At 37.3% G+C, this 16,957-nt stretch overlaps 2 protein-coding genes across 4 annotated transcripts in view; both read left to right on the forward strand.

Moving 5' to 3' along the window:
* The first annotated feature begins 8,930 nt into the window (after positions 1 to 8,930).
* Positions 8,931 to 12,456, forward strand: LOC132851179 (uncharacterized). 2 transcript variants are annotated; one of them, XM_060877836.1, is made up of 5 exons: positions 8,931 to 9,085; positions 10,127 to 10,501; positions 11,023 to 11,187; positions 11,671 to 11,834; positions 11,944 to 12,456. In XM_060877836.1, exons 1-5 carry the CDS (start codon positions 9,031 to 9,033, stop codon positions 11,998 to 12,000), a joined length of 816 nt encoding a protein of 271 aa, XP_060733819.1. In that variant the 5' UTR covers positions 8,931 to 9,030; the 3' UTR covers positions 12,001 to 12,456. The 2 variants fall into 2 exon arrangements, with proteins under 2 accessions (XP_060733819.1, XP_060733828.1); XM_060877845.1 differs by having other exon boundaries at positions 11,746 to 11,834.
* Positions 12,457 to 14,045: 1,589 nt separating this feature from the next.
* pde4cb (phosphodiesterase 4C, cAMP-specific b) overlaps positions 14,046 to 16,957 on the forward strand; it is a 65,758-nt gene continuing 62,846 nt past the window's right edge. Inside the window, exons 1-2 of one of the 2 annotated variants that reach the window (XM_060877763.1) lie at positions 14,046 to 14,299; positions 16,109 to 16,159. In XM_060877763.1, the coding sequence (XP_060733746.1) occupies positions 16,130 to 16,159 (30 nt within the window). In that variant the 5' untranslated portion in view covers positions 14,046 to 14,299; positions 16,109 to 16,129. The remainder of the gene's footprint in view (positions 14,300 to 16,108; positions 16,160 to 16,957) is intronic. The other variant, XM_060877785.1, reaches the window with a different exon arrangement.

A 16,957-nucleotide genomic window follows, 5' to 3' on the forward strand; every position in this document is an offset into this window, starting at 1 on the left:
AGAAACCTGGCGAGATTTTTGTTTGCTCAGTCCGCATATTATAACAATGCATCAAGCTCTCTATTGCCATAAATCACATGAGTCTGCCAACATGACTCTGTGTGATGCATGCAAGGAAGATTGACTCAAAGTGAGACTGAGCATCTAGGCTTAATTACTTCAAGGCAATATAATTCATTTTCTATTACAAGCACAGTGATTTATTGTTTTTTAGTTATATAGATTTTGACCTTATTTATGTTGTTTCTTATGATTCTTAAATCCACACATTTTATTTATCAGGGTCTCAATATCAGCTGTGTTCAGATTTCAATAAAAAAACAAAGTAAAACAAAACAAAAACCAAGCACACAAAACTTTGACGAGACATTTGATTTTACTCGTTAAATCTAAACAGATAAAGTAAGCACAATTTTACATTAAATCCATAACATTTTATTAAAGAATGACCCAGAAAAGTATTGAACACACTCAGAAAAAGCAGTACACCAAGGCAAGGGAAGGCAAGGTATGGAAATCATTTTATGTCCTACCTGTGTAAATTAGATTCAGCTTGTCTAGTGCTTAAGTGCATGTTGAACTAATTTGAAGAAAAAGGCTTTCCCACCTCTAAATTCAAGTATACAACCCTCTCACAATGTGTCTCAGAAAGCGCTTGGAGAAGTTTTTCTCAGAAAAACTTGGAGGCAGCATGTACAGCAGTCACAAAGAAAACAATAAGTAGCGCACTCCACTGCCATGGCCTACATGAATGCTCACCCCAGAAGACTCTGAGGTTAGTTTGCATGGAGGCCAAGTTCTGATAAACATTTTCAATCACCCTGCCATGTAGCTTTATAAGAGATACAACTTGTACTGACTAATTTACATGCTTTGGGTTCAGTCTTTCCCAAGTTTAATGTTTAGCATAATGTTTCCCATCAGACTCATATAAATGAAACTTTTTTCATGACTAAAGAGAACTTTGGATTAGTTCGCCTCTGTCCATACAACATGCTGAAAATGTTATGGTTTGAGGGATGTTTTCTGCAGCAGGTGCTGGGCCTCTTAAGTGAAGACCTTCATACATTTTGTCTCGTTTATACTGGATATAAACGATTTATACGAACCCACGTTTACCAGCCGGATACTGCTTCGGTGGAAAAGGGGCATAAGACAACTGGAGAGTGAAGCATCGTGCACTACATACTATGTTACCAGTATGTGGCAGTAATGCAATGAAGGGCACAAAGGGGCAGCCCAACAAACTGCGGCCCCCCACTCTCAGCGGCAAAATTGAGAATGATTACTGCATGAAGGAAGACGCTTACCAGAAATACATACCCTCTCGTCATGTCTTATTTAGTGGTCCAGCGAGAAAAATTACTTACTGAACCAGACACAAAGGATTTTAGGGGAGGAGACCTAACTCTTGGCCTGAACCTCAATAAACTTCTCTAAATCCTAGGATAGGGAAATAACAGTGTGTATCATGAAGACTGCCTCCCAAGGAAAATCCTCTCAGAGAAGGTACTGCTCTGAAACCTGGCACAGATAATGTCCAGATGCCAACTGATAAAACCCTGGCGTTTAAATGAGATGTGCACAGGTGCCATGTGTCCATGCTGATTACCTGTACGGGAATGAGGGTCTATAAAAAAGCCTGCAGGTGGCCATGGATTTGACTGAGAAGGAACCTGCGACATTACGGGTTCTCTACTGCAATTAGATTTTTGGTATTGAATTACATTGGATGACATAATTATTGGACACAAGCACCTAATCTGTGTTCAACTCCTTAAACATATTGGTTCAAAGCGTTTATTGTCATATACCCAGTGAGGAAAACAGGTTTCCCTGAGCAATGAAATTCTTACTTTGCCATCCACAAGAATGCCAGGACTGTACATACACACAAACTGTACCCTATATAAATGCAATATAACATAGTATTGCAAGTGAGTGCAAATATACTATAATGATGGCAGGAATAACCCAGGTATTTAAAGCAGCAATAACATTAATAGATGTGCAAAATTGAGATGGAGTTCAAATATTAATATAATATTGCAAGGAAGTGCAAATAATATAACAATAGCAGCAATGACATTAACAGATGTGCAAAATTAAGATGGTGCTACATGAATAATATTAGCAGTATATAATGGTGGTGGTAATAGCAGCAATATGAATTACAATGTTCAAATGAGGTGAACAGTTGGACTGACTGTTCACTGAGATGGGTGGCTATTTAAGAGTCTAATAGCTGAGGGGAAGAAGCAGTTCTTTAGTCTGGTTGTCCTACACTTTATACTCCTGTACCTCCATCCTGAGGGTAGGAGAGTGAACAGTCCGTGTTGGGGTGGGTGGGGTCTTTAAGGATGGATGCAGCTCTACTTTGGATTCTGCAATGGTAAATGGTCTTCAGAGAGGGCAGTGGAGTCCTGATGATCTTCTCAGCAGTCCTCACCACTCTCTGCAGACGCTTGCGGTTGTACGCAGTAGTGTTGCCATACCACACAGTGAGGCAGCTGGTCAAGATGCTCTCAACAACACAGCTATAGACGTTGTGGAGGATCTTGGTTGACATGCCAAACTTCCTCAGCCTCCTGTTGTGCTTTCTTAACTAGCTGGGTGGTGTTCATTGTCCAGGTGAGGTCCTCGCTGATGTAGACTCCCAGGTATTTAAAGCTGCTCACCCTCTCCACTTCAAGCTCTTGGATAAACAGTGGCTGGTGAGTTCCTTTCTTTTTCCGCAGGTCCACTATCATTTCCTTTGTCTTGTCTGTGTTGAGGGTAAGATTGTTGTCTTCACACCATGTCACAAGACTGGCCACCTCCTTCCTGTAGGCCGCTTCATCCCCATCTGTGATACATCCTATCACTGCGGTGTCATCAGCGAACTTCAGAATGGTGTTGTTCTTGTGTGTGGCAACACAGTCATGTGTGAACAGTGTGTAAAGGATAGGACTATGAACGCAAGCTTGTGGGGTGCCAATGTCTGTACTGATTGTGTCTGATGTCCTATTTCCAATGCTAACAGACTGTGGTCTGCCAGTCAGAAAGTCTAGGAGCCAGTCACAGAGTGTGGGGTGTAGTCCAAGTACAAGCAGTTTTTGGGTGAGCTTGTGAGTGATGACCGTGTTGAAGGCAGAACTGTAATCAATAATGAGGGTCCTGGTGTAAGTGTTCTTATTTTCCAGGTGAGAGAGGGAAATATGAAGGGCAGCAGCAATGGCGTCTGAGGTGGACCTGTTGGTCCGGAACGCATACTGGAGTGTGTCCAATGGCACACTGCTCTGAATATGGGTCAGCATCACTCTCTCGAAGCACTTCATGATGATTGGAGTGAGTGCTACTGGCCTGTAGTCGTTCAGGCAGGATGGTGGGCTCTTCTTGGTCGGGGGGGTGATGGATGTGGTCTTAAAGCAGGTGGGGATGATGCTCTGACTGAGGGAGGAGAGGTTGAAGATGGAAGTGAGTACTTCAGTCAGCTCTGTAGCACAAGCTCTGAGGGCCCGCCCAGGGATGTTGTCTGGTCCTGCTGCTTTGTACTGGTACAGTGTAACACTGGTACAGTGTTATCAACACACGTGCTAAAGTACCCAGTCACATACTCAGCATAATCCTGTACACTGACAGAAGAGGCCTCCAAAGTGGCTGCAGTTTTAAACACATCCCAGTCTGTCAGAGCAAAGCAGTCCTGCAAGATGCCCTCAGTTTGTGGGGTCCAAAGCTTAACCTGTTTGGTAACAGGGTTCTTCTGTAGACCGGGTACATAAACAGAGATATGTGGTCTGAGTGTCCAAAGTGTTGGCGGGGTGCAGCCCTGTATGCACCCCGTATGTTGCTATAAACATTTTCCAATGTGTTTTTATCACGGGTGGGGATGTCCACATGCTGATGACATTTGGGAAGAACAGTCTGTAGTTTGCACTGAATAAAGTCGCCAGCTGCAATAAAGACGGCATCGGGGTGAGACGTCTCTAGCGCGTTTAGTACATCGTGGAGCTTGCCTAGTGTTGCTGTGGTGTTAGTTCGCAGGGGGATATAAACATCGGCTATAAACACAGCGGAGAATTCCATTGGTAAATAATAGGGACAGCATTTCAGCAATAAAAACTCCACGTCAGGCATGCAATTCTTAAAAACAGTTTGTATGTCCTCACACCACACATTGTTAATAAACACACACCACCCCCTTTGGCCTTACCGGAGGCTACGGTCCGATCTCCTCGATGTATGGAGTGAGTTTGTAGCTGAAGAGAAGATTCCGGTACTTTATCTGAAAGCCAGGTCTCTGTAAAAATTAGAGCACAGCACTCTCTTATTTCCCCACTGTGATGTAATCCTAGCTCTCCAGTTTGGTTTCCAGAGATCGCACGTTGGCTAACAGAATGCTTGGTAGTGGTGGTCAGCTAATGCGAGCTTTTAGCTTAGCATGAAGCCCTCCCCTCTTGCCTTGTTTGTGTCACCGCCTCCAGAGCGCTCTCCTCGGGTCAGCTATCTCACTCGAGCTTGGTGCTTCGGGGCCTTCCTGGTGATGGTGGTGGTGGTTCTGGGAGCGACTGATGTGTTGTAGCTCCGGAAGTATAAAAACAGTGAATTCGTGCTGGTTGGATGAATTGGCGATGTCCAGTAATGCCTGTCTGCTGTATACAATCAGTGCACCGCATTTGTGCACGGCAGACAAAACACAAAACTTACAAAAAACAAAGAAAAAATGGCTTTCAAGAGCGGAGCGAGCAAACACATCTGCCCCGTGGGGTGCCATGACCATTTCCAGTGGGGACTGAACACAGGACCTTCTGCATGTAAAGCAGACATGATGCATGATGCATATGTGGGTGGTGCTATGCCAATACCTGTTCCTTGTTCCTGTCATGTCACCCGTTCCTTGTTAGTTTTGATTGGTTTGTTCGGTTCTTTTTGTATTCATGAGTCTTTGTCCATTTCACATTGATATGTCTATTATTATTAGGTTAACATTGTTATAGTTATGTGAATGCCATGTTTGTCATGTTTTATTTGTTTCATTATCTAAGGTTTTCCATGTCAAAGTCATGTTTAGGTTCCATGGTTAAGTGCTAGTTATGTCATGTTTAACATTTTGTTTAATAAAACAGTGGATGCATGGGAATCCTGCATTTGGGAGTGATTCACTACTACAGGTAGATGGCACACAGCTGGAGATCTGGGTTGGATCCCTGTTCGTTTACAGAATTACTCAACTTACTTTGCAGACCCAGTGGAATGGCCCAGTGCAGAGTGAAAGTCATCATTGGGTAGCTGATTGTGTCAGCGTTCTGTGATAGGCTAGTCACAGTGCCCCTCCCCTACACACATACAGATGTATTGTGTTGCTGTGTCTCGCTCTGCTCACTCACAGTCACACACACAACAGCTCTCTGTCTCTCCCTCAGTCACTCGGGTTCGTGGGTCTTTTCCGTTAACGTTTAGGGTTTCTTCAGCTTTTTACTTCGGGTTGTAACGTTAATAATACGTACTTACTAACCAGTAGAGTTCTGGTAAACGTGGGTTCGTTCAGACGTGGTGCTTGTTTGGTAGAATGCGACTCGCATTGCGTCTCTGCCTGTCGGAGATTCTTTTTCTTTTTTAAACCTTCAGCTGTCTCTAACCAGTAACCAGACACTGTGTGTCTGACACGTTTTTGCTGTTATTTCATAAAAACATAAAGGTAGTAAGCTAGTGTTATAAATATTACAAATTAATTATTAAGCTACACACACACACTCACACACACTCTCTCACACACACACACACTCACACACACACACCTGGTGTGGAAATAAAAAAATAAAAAAGAACCAAAAAATCACACTGATCATAAAAAAATTAAAAGTTAAAAAAGAAAGTTATGTTGTTCATTACATTTTACTTCATAATTGCACTGCATTGTTTTGTTTTCATTGTTGCAAAACCTGTTCTGTAATATAGTTCGTTTGCTATCGTGATCAAAACCATTGATCTGAAGCTCAATCCTGATGCTGTCCTGTAAATATTTTTCTAATCAGCAATAAATATAACAATTTCTGATCAACCCATATCAATTGCATGCTTAAAATAACATACAGTTTAAAGCCCCGCCCATTTCAAGTCAAGTTCCGCCTACTTCCGGGTTAGGCCCCACCCTCTCTGAGTACAGATACAGATACAGATAATTCATATGGTTAACAGATACAGATACAGATACAGATACAGATAATGCTGTACTCGCTCATCCCTAGCGAAGACATCTAATTATTCATCTGTTCAGGGCTTGTCTGCACCTCTTCGCCTTTTGATCAGGTGGAGGATGTGGACTTCTTGTTCCTGTTTCCACAGGGATGCCTTCACTCCCGGTCCAGTTGATGACAGTGCTCCACATGATGGTCCAATGCAAGACACCACTCGGATTTATGTTGGTGGAGGGCAAAAATATTTTTCGTTTTTTTTTTTTTTGTATAGTTAATTCGAGGGCGATCCTTAAGTCTCACCCTTAATGGGGGTTATGTCAGGAGCTCAGTCAGTTCCTTGCCAAACCACCAGATGGGGGGCTGGCCGGTGTTTTCTCATCACTTGTTTTATTGTTTCTATGTGGATTGTGCTACTCCATTACCTGTTCCATGTTCCAACCATGTCACCTGTTCCTTGTTTGTTCTAAGTGGTTGCCTTATACTGTATATGACAGTTTAGTTCTCTTTTTGTTCATAAGTCATTATCTAAGGTTAAGTCTTATATTGAAAGAGAGTTTTCTTGTAGGAAATTCTATACATAAATACATTCAACACCTTCCAGACTCACCAAGTTGAAGCAGTGCTTTCAGAGATGCCAGAGATGGAATATTTAAGTCCAGAGAAAGAGGAACAATTAGCTTCATTTGTATTCTTTAGAAACCTGGTTCACACCCATCACAATGACATGGTGACCTTTCAGAAGTTAGTAAATTGTAAGAAAACCAGTAAAGAGTTGAAGGAAAGTCATGAAAAATCTACAATATGAAGTCAAGAGGTTCTTTTTTTTTTATTTAAAATGCTAAAATTAGTATCTATGAAATTCCTCTGCCAATCAAGTGGCTCAGTTATGATGAATAAAACGTGCTATACTGAAAGAGAGCAAGTCTTATAGGGAATTCTATACATAAGATATAATTCTTAAAAAAGTCTTATATTGAAAGAGAGTTTTCTTGTAGGAAATTCTATACATAAATACATTTAACACCTTCGTACTTACCCACTGGAAGCAGTGCTTTCAGAGATGCAAAATTGTGAATTACATTTATTAGTCTATTTGTGTTCAGAGAAAGAAGAACAATTAGCTTTATTTGCATTCTCCTGGCTCACACCAATCACAATGACATGGTGACCTTTCAGAGTTTAGGAAACTGTAAGAGAGTCTATAGCAGGATATGATATCTCACTGGAATCATGCATTTCTTTCATTAATTAACAGCATCTTAAGACATATATGTACATTCAACCAATATGGACCTTTGTCCAAGAGGCTCCATAGTGAAGTGGTCATCACGTCTTCTTTACATGCTGAAGGTCATAGCTTGACCTTTGTCTTTGACCCACAGTGGAATTATAATGACAAATGCCTGTAAAATAAAATGTAATGAGGAACTTTTGGAGTAGCTCCAATTTACCAGATGGCAAATGTCTGTAGAGCTTTGGTCTAAGTGTTGAACCATGTGTTGCCACTGAAATCCATAACCCACACATAGATTTTTTTTTTAATTTAAAAAGTTGGAGGCGATATCACAAATTCTTTTAATATAATCTTATTAAACAATGTGTAGATTTTATTTTCTTATTTTACACTTGAAATTGTAATTTGCTAGTTTTTCTAGTTTTTAGTTTTGTTTACTTTTGAGAATTTATTTCTGCAAAATTATATTCCACTAGAATTGACCATTTTAAGCTTGAAATTAGAAAATATGTCTAGAAATGGTTTTAATGGTTTTATTTCTTTTGTTATTGAAAAATTAAAACTTTTATTTACTCACAATATAAATAACCAACTGCTAAGATGCAGTAAGTACATTGTTTATATTGACAGACATATAACAAAAGTATTAAAGATTTAAAAACAATTTATTGAAAATACATTAACAATTCATTAAAAAAAAAATTTAAAAATTGAAAAAAGGAAGAAAAATATCAATTTTGTTGAGAAACTGCTTTGCCTAATAAAAAAGAAAAACAAAAGTGAGGAGAAAAAAATGCTTTCCTTTATGTTTATTGCCCTCTACTGGAAACAAGCAATAGCATTTATTAACTTAAAGTGTAACGAGTTTGCCTTGTAAACTTTAATGCTATTGTACATCTTTGCCTGTGTGTGTTTTAACTAGAACTCTTTATAATGAAAAAAATATTAAGTTCTAATCAAACAATGTTTTCATTCATTGTGCAAATAACCTCTGTTAATGTCCACATCCTGTTATGAGACTGCTGACGTGCTGTTTCTATGCTGCAGCTGCAACAACATGGCTAAAGTGTTACGTCACCTAAGAGGTGTAAACAATGCTTTCATTATATTACTATGGTAAACTTGCTTGCGTTATTTGGTGTGGTTATGTTGCATAAAACAAATCGTTCATCAACATGCAAAATACATATGAATGCTGTTCAGTGGTTTTTAACGTACATTTGTAATTGTGAGTGTTTTTTCTGCTGTATGTGAAACACTGCTCGTGGTTTGTTTCACTTCTTGTTAGAGGGTAAAAAGCCCATTAATTATTAATATACTGCCATTAAACGTGCTGTTAAATAAATCTGTTGTCTTCGATTTGTCTGATATTTATTTCCTAAAATCATTTTTTTTAAAAACTTTTTTATACTGACTTTTCACTGTACACCTGCCTGGCATGTTGTATAATAAATGCAAACAGTGACTAACCAGAGTGAGATATTGCTGATATGCCAACGGGGAAGAAACCACACCTCTTCTAGATTGCCACATCCTGTTAAGAAGTGTGGTTTCTGTGACATCAGTCAATAATCTGTTTTATGGCTTGCTTCTGTATATCGGATACGCTTGCTTAATATCATGGCTAAATTGTTACTTTTCTTCACAGTTATAATCACTTTCATCATACTGCAAGGTAAGCCTGCTGGGTATTTTTCATAATTTTATGGGACTTCTGTAGATATACTGCTTTAGATTTGCACAAATTTATAATTTGAATGCTTTCATATCAGTGTATACAGATTTGGAAATGTAAATTTTATTTTATGCCAGTATTTGACAATTCATTTCCACATTGGGTACTTCATTATCATGATTGTTAATATTTAAAGGGAAGTTTCTTTGTTGGACGTGAAAGCCATATTATGGCATGCAGCTGTGCAAGAGAAATAAGGTGATAAATAAATAAAAGGTATAAAATATGACAGGGTATACTGTTATAAGAACATAATATACTTTGGGGTTGTAAATTGTATTTTTTTTTTACTTTTTTTTAACTTTATTAATAAACAACATTTCACATTTTGTTTTGTTATAATGTTCTGGCTAACCCACAAGACAAGTTATGTATATAGCTATATAAAAACTACAGTATACTATAACTATAACTAGAAAGTCACTCCTCAACCATCAACCTCAATACATTTCACTTTCTTGATGTTAAGAAGAGAAAAAAATCCAAAAAAGAATAAAATGTGTTCTGGCAGGAAACATATTGACACTGGATACAATTCCATAGCTGCTAAATAATCAAAAGATAATTGTTTCCTATAAATAAACAGGAAAGCCTCAACATATCAGTAATAATACATTCTTCTCTTTTAAATATCAAAACTTTTTTTATCAGTTTATTATTAGTTTATATGCAGTGTCTGCCATTTCAAGTCACTGTGAATTAGTTGTTACTGTAAAAATGATATGTTAAAATGAGCACAATAAATATAAACCCATCAGCTGGCATTATTGTGTGAACTGCCATTACTGGAAATGAATTAATTCCTTCTGAGTAATCAGAGTTGAGAATTCAGTGACACTGTGGCATAAAATTAGCATGTACAGGTTATTCAATAGCAATAACTGCTGCATTATACACATCACTGACACTAATCTCTGCTCAAGATAATGCTGCAAAAATTCTCACCATGATCCACAGTTAACACAACTGCTCTACCAATAGGTCAAACTAAAAGTCAAGCCACCACCGAAAGCACCCAGGCTTCAAGCGCAGAATTGACCTCCACCTATTCCTCCACCACTTCTCCAAGCACGGTGTCCTCAACTTCTGCTTTGAGTAAAGCACATCCAACAAGCAGCACATCTCTTGCAACTAGCATTAATCAAACAGCAACATCTTCTCAGCCCCACACAGCATCACCTGTCAAGATCACAACCACTGTCCAAACCAGTACAGGTTCAGCAATGAAGAATAGCAGTGAAACCACAGCTTTTGGGTCAAAAGCACTCGTTTCATTAACAACCATCCTGTCATCTACTAAAGAACCCAGATCAACAGCTGCTTCAACAGGAACAGTCAATGCAATCTCACATTCAGGTACACATTATGAAGAACGGTTCTGTATGAAATCTAAAATAATAATAATAATAATAATAATGATAACAATAATAATGATAATAATAATAATAATAATAATTATTATTATTATTATTATTATTATTATCATTATTATTGTTATCATTATTATTATTATTGTAATAATAATAACAATAATAGTTATTAGTATTATTGTTGTTATTGTTGTTGTTATTATTATTATTATTGCTATCATTATTATTATTATTTCAGGAAGATCCAGTAAATGAAAACAGTATAAATTTATAGCAACAAGAATGGTACCTTATGCATTCTCTGAATTACCGAACCATTTTAATATAACAGGTTCACTGCACTTCAAGGATTCTACATAGAATTTCTTTTTTGAGAAAAGGTTGGACTGGCCAAATACAGAACCCTAGACTTAAATATCTACTTTAAACATTATTATACATATCTACATGATAAACCATGTTTAGTTCCATACTAATTTTAAGATTGTAATTGATGTATTTTCATAGAGATCACAACTACTGACCAAACCTATAAGGCTTCAGCGGTCACTAACATCAGTCAAACCACTGATTTATGGTCAAAAGCACTCGTTTCATTAACAACCATCCTGTCATCTGCTAAAGAACCCAAATCAACAGCTGCTTCAACAGGAGAAGTCAGTGCAAACTCAGGTACTCTCTAAAAAGAATGGTTATATATTGAACCTAAAATGGTTCTATCACTTGTTTTAAATGTGGAAACCCAAAAAGTTTCTTCTGAACCATTCTGAACATCATTTAGGGTTCTTTATTATTATTATTATTATTATTATTATTATTATTAGTAGTAGTAGTAGTAGTAGTAGTAGTAGTAGTAGTAGTAGTAGTAGTGGTAGTGGTAGTAGTAGTAGTGGTAGTAGTAGTAGTAGTAATAGTAGTACTGTATATACACATTTAGGCAAGAAAATACAGCAAATTCAAACACAGTATGAATGTATTTTAAAAAAGAACACTTATGTAAAATGCATATAGTATTAATAACAGCAAAATGTTTAAGTGTTTATCATTTCAGTTTGAATTGCTTCACATATTACTTATTTAAGCAGGTTTGTTAATAAAAACATGTCGACTACTGTTGCTACAATACAGTAATATGATTCTTATATTCTGATACAGCTTCTGGTAATGAGAAAAATGACAACTTGGTGATGAACCCAGGTCTTGTTGCAATCCTGTGCATATTCTTTATAGTTTTGGCTTTGGTCCTTGTGGTTGCGATTGCCAAGATTATCAGCTACAGAAGAAATTCCCAGTTTGAAAGGCTAGAAGATTTACCGATGGTGAGGTTCTAATTGCTCACAACCTTTAGTAATGATTGACTTTCAGTCATCGTCAAACAAAAATGTGGAAACTAGTTTTATATAATCTTTTATTCATTCTTTCTTGCAGTCCCAGCAGAGCAAGAAGAACGAGAATGCACCGTTTGCTCGATATCCTCCAAAATAAACAAGACTTTCATCATGTGGGAATCAGAACTGAAAGTGTATATGCAGACTGGGAAATGGATGAAGTTATAGAGTCATATCAAATATGTTTAAAGTAATACAATATAAATGATTTCATTTGAATGCTTTTAAATTCTTTTCATATTCAAATAAGTCTGTTCGGGTAATTCACATGATCATAATGATCATGATCAAATGATCATGATCGTTTTTAAAAAAAAAAAATACACAATTATACTGTATGTCTGCTTCTGAGTATGTGAGACATAGAGAGAGATAGAGCGAGCATGGGTGTGTGTATGTTTAGGTAAGTTTGTGGGTTTATCATTGAGCCATGTCATTTCTGTTTGCCCATGATACGCTATTTTCACTAACTAGACTTTATTTCCTGTTAAAACTATTGTGGGTCATGGTTGCAAGGTTGTTGAGACTACAAATAAAACTACAAAGTGCTGTATGTTTCCGCATAGCTTTGAATACTAATAGATACTTAGAGATAGTGTATTTTAATGTAATCAATACATTAACCATTGTGACATTGCTGCCTCACATTTCCAGAGTCCCAAAGTTCAGGTTTCTGTCTGTGAGTTTTCATGTTCTGTATCCATGAGCTTCCTCCAGGGGGCTCTGGAGACATTCCACTAAGGGAAATGATGACTCTAAATCCTCCATAGGTGTGTGTGTGTGTGTGTGTGTGTGTGTGTGTGTGTGTGTGTGTGTGTGTGTGTGTGCGCACAGTGCCTTGTGATAGCCTGGAGTGTATCACCATTTAACAGTGTGTTCCTGGGATAGACTCCAGCTCCTTGGCCAGGATAAAGCGCATGCTTAGGATGAAAGAATGCAAGGGTAGATATAACACCCAACTAAATGGAAAATGATAACATGGCAGATGGGTTTTAGGACAGAGATTTATATATTTTAAAAAAAGAGACTTAATTATCTTTGGGAATAATAATACACAATAAAAAACTTTTATTATGTTAGTGCACACAGGGGTTACATTATTTATATAGAAAGGTAAACAAATTAATTAATAAATCAATAGACAACTAAGACTCACCTTTAGAGATTGCTTTGCTTGGGGATTCAAACTCAGAAAAAAGGGCACTGGAGTGGTACCTTGAGGACTACTTTTTTTGTACTGTAACATTAATATGCATATTTTACTAGAAAGTGATTATGTTATATGTAGAGTAAATAATTTTTTCTACAAAAAAGAAAAAGAAAATCATGTGAACATGTTATATCCTTGTTTCAAACTGAAAAATACCATCTGGACCTGCCTGTTCCATCGTGGTTGGAGTTTTTGTCACTTGATGATTGGTGATGATGGCTCCACATGAGAAACCAAAAGATCATCATGAGAATACAAAATTGCAAAAGTACAAAATTGACATAAAAAAAAAAAACATCAAGAGATGGCTGGGACAAATCTTAAATGCAGTTCATTTGCTAGGTTAAACATTTCTATTTAATAGACTTTAAGATAAGACTGTAATGAATTCATAAATGACTCTGAGGCTCATACTCAAAAAGGTGTTTATAACCTCATCATTTTCTTTTGCACTTCATTGCACTTGTTAACTGTATCATATACAGCTATAGAAGGGAAACTCTGTGGCGTTACCCAAAATTTGAATGGGTTCCCTTCTGAGTCTGGTTCCTCTCAGAGTTTTTTTTTTTCCATGTCTCCTGCAATTTTCACGTACAAAGATCTCCAGAATGCACAAGCCTTGAGGCGTATAAGCTACAACAGAAAAAGCTTACATCTGGATCCAATCCTGTTAAGCAAAAATATCTAAGGCTACTGTGGGCACAGGCTCCCCTTAACTAAACAGCTGAAAAGCTGCTTTACTGGAGTTCACAATTACTTATTGTTACAAAGCACCTTACCTGAAAATCGTCATAGTGAGCTAATAAAAAAAAAATCCTCAAGCTTTCAAATACAAATCAAAGCTAAAGAAAAGCCACTCCCATCTGCCAAGGAGCGCGTGCACTTTGTTTACATCTGGAGTTACTCATTTCCTGCCACGTGACCAAACCAGCGTCATTTGCAGTGAACTTTTGCTTCAGAGTTTGAAGTTTGACAGCAAGTAAAGGACCCGCCGTGAATAAAAATGTAGTCAGGCATAATGTGCCAGTGTTCCTTTCACGCCGTGTGCCTTTCAGCATGTCTAACTAGAAATAATTAACTCTGAATATACAAGCAAACAAAGAAAAACTAGTCTCAATTGTGGCGTTGCTTTACTCAAGACTTTCAACACAGCTTTCTTCAAGGCTTTCTTCAACACATCTTTTAAGTAAGTTCTCAAAGTTATTTAATCTTGAATAGTCAGCCTTATTTTATTCCTGTAGTCTTACAGTGAATGGTACAGACCTCTGAAAACTGTTGGACTAATCTTCCTGAATTTAGATAACATGCACTTCCTTCAGATTTGAAGCATGAGGTTGATGTTAGAAACTAGAGTCTTATGACATTTACAGTGTCCAGCTCACTCATCTTCATTCATTCATTCATTCATAAATTCATTCATGTTTTGAAGTTTTTGTTTTCAATAAGTTTTTTGTTTTCAAAAAAATTTCAATCCAGCACCTTTTTCTGGTTTGGTCATCAGGTAAACTTTAAAATTTCCTTTATAGATCTTAATCTATGAGGATTTTTATTCCACTTTCAAAGAAACATTCCATGTAGAACCATTTTGGAAAAGCTGTGAGTGATTACCATAAGAAAATCCCTTGAGAGTCTCCTTTACACAAACATACAAAAATCAGTTCTAATGCAACATCTGGAATGCACGTGCTGCGTATCAATTGCTGTTTTAAACATGTCCTGTTATGCCGAAAAATACCTATATCCTTATTTGAAAAAAATAAAGAAATACATTCTAAACACAAACTTGTAATGCATCCTGTGCATAAACTTTATTGTGAATGTATGGTGTGCAGCAGTTCATGGTGGCTTAGTGGTTGGAACATTTGCTTCACACCTCTGGGGTGTGATTTAGTAGAAACATGATAGGGGTTTCTGTCTTAGCCATGTATCTGTGTAGATTTTTCATGTCTAAAGGTCTAAGGCTGATTGGCATCTCTAAATTGTGAGTAGGTGTGTGAGGATGTGTGGTATTGTGTCATCTGCCTTGTGTCCTGCTTCCACCCTGTGTAGGATAAGAGACACAGACAATGTATTTATAGATGTTTCACTGTGCAGTAAGGTATCTGACTATGTGCTGAAGTTATAATAGCAGGCTTTTTACTTACAGCATCTATTTGCGCCAAGCATGTACTGTAAAAGAAAAGATAAGGTGAATGATTTCTTCTTCTTCCAATCTGAATATCAGCACCTTGTCATAATGGAAAAGTAATGATGTGCCTGTTTAATGGAGGACCATTAAGCGATTCGGTCAAAGACACTATAAAGGGTTCGAAATCAATGCACTCCATTTAAAAGGCATTTTGGAAGACATTTGGGAACCAGAAACAGGTCAAGCACTTATTCATTCAATCTGTTAATTAAGCCTTGATGAGAATGCCATTGTGTACTCAAGATCTTTTTTACATTGCATTGCCAGTCTTATTGTAGTGCTCTGCTTTTCATTATTGTCTGTCTACTGAAGGAAGTGCTTGTCTGTTGAATTCTTTTCCTCTGGAATATTTTTTTGAACAAAACAATTAACCGAGCAAATCTGAGCAATCTTGATTCGGACCCCTATCATACATACCATCTACATACCATCATATATTTGACGTCACCTGTCACCTTATGAAGGAATCATAGGCTGAACTGTTATGTCTCAGCTCTCTTTATAACTCTGTGTAGTAGTATTAATCTGCGTCAGTGCGCTTGACACTTCAAAAGAACTTATGGGTGTGCTTTATGACACCCGGTGATAAGTGATAACAGATGAAGGCACTGGAATGTGCATAGGGTTAGGGTGGTTAGGGTTAATATTATAATAGATGATTTGTTTATATACATTTTTTACTTTTTCGTGAGCTTGCAGGTTGTGCTCGCTTTGTGTTTATGATTCTACTAAGAAGCTGTTGAAATTTGACCTCTGTCAAGTGACTGAAGCTCAGTTATTCCTCTAACTCAACCTTTCTTATTGTAGGTAACATAGCGGGGGAATTCCATGTCAATGTCTTCTCGCCTGCCAATAGAGGTAACCCACATCCTACATGTCTGTAATCCATTTGCAAATCACATGAATCACCCAGAAAGCGACAATTTAAGTTTAAGTAAACTTGTTGTATATTATGGTCTTGCCTTATAAAGGAAAAGTGAAATAGCTCATTAGATATGCACATAAAGCACATAGTAGGACTTTGCTCATATAAAATAACACTTTACTACCTAAAAATCAAAAGACAACTGGGTAAATGAGTGCAGAGAGCTACATTTTCTTTTAGATACTCATGCATACAGATTGCATTAATTGTGGGTGGAGGGAGTCATGCTGTTGTAAAGGCTTATCTTACACACGTTACCTACAAACAATCATGTTCTCCATACAAGCCCAGTACAGAGTACACACACTGCTACATTAAATTTTCTGGATCGGAGGAATTAACAACCCAAGAAAATATCAGCAATATGCTATGTTGTCAGGAAAGTCGACACTGAATAATTAGCTTTTGGAGAACTGCCAGCTGTTAACTGATGAATTATTCAGTGTAAAATCCTTGAACAGATACAACTTTGTTTTCGTCTTAGTAACATATTGGGAATTTGTCACAGTTTAACAGATCAGATTGCTGTTTGATGGTCATTTGAAAGAATATAGTGCTTATGATAGAAAGTCTTTCAAATAGAAATGAGTCATATGAATGTGATATGAACATGCAGACACGCTCAAGTCTTACTCCTTACACAGTGAATAATCATATTATGTCAAAGGTCTGAAGTTAACAGCCAACACCTACTTGAACTTTATAGCTGTTACATAAATGGAGATATAAGT

This window comes from Tachysurus vachellii, chromosome 1, assembly GCF_030014155.1.
Source record: "Tachysurus vachellii isolate PV-2020 chromosome 1, HZAU_Pvac_v1, whole genome shotgun sequence".
Taxonomy (NCBI): domain Eukaryota; kingdom Metazoa; phylum Chordata; class Actinopteri; order Siluriformes; family Bagridae; genus Tachysurus; species Tachysurus vachellii.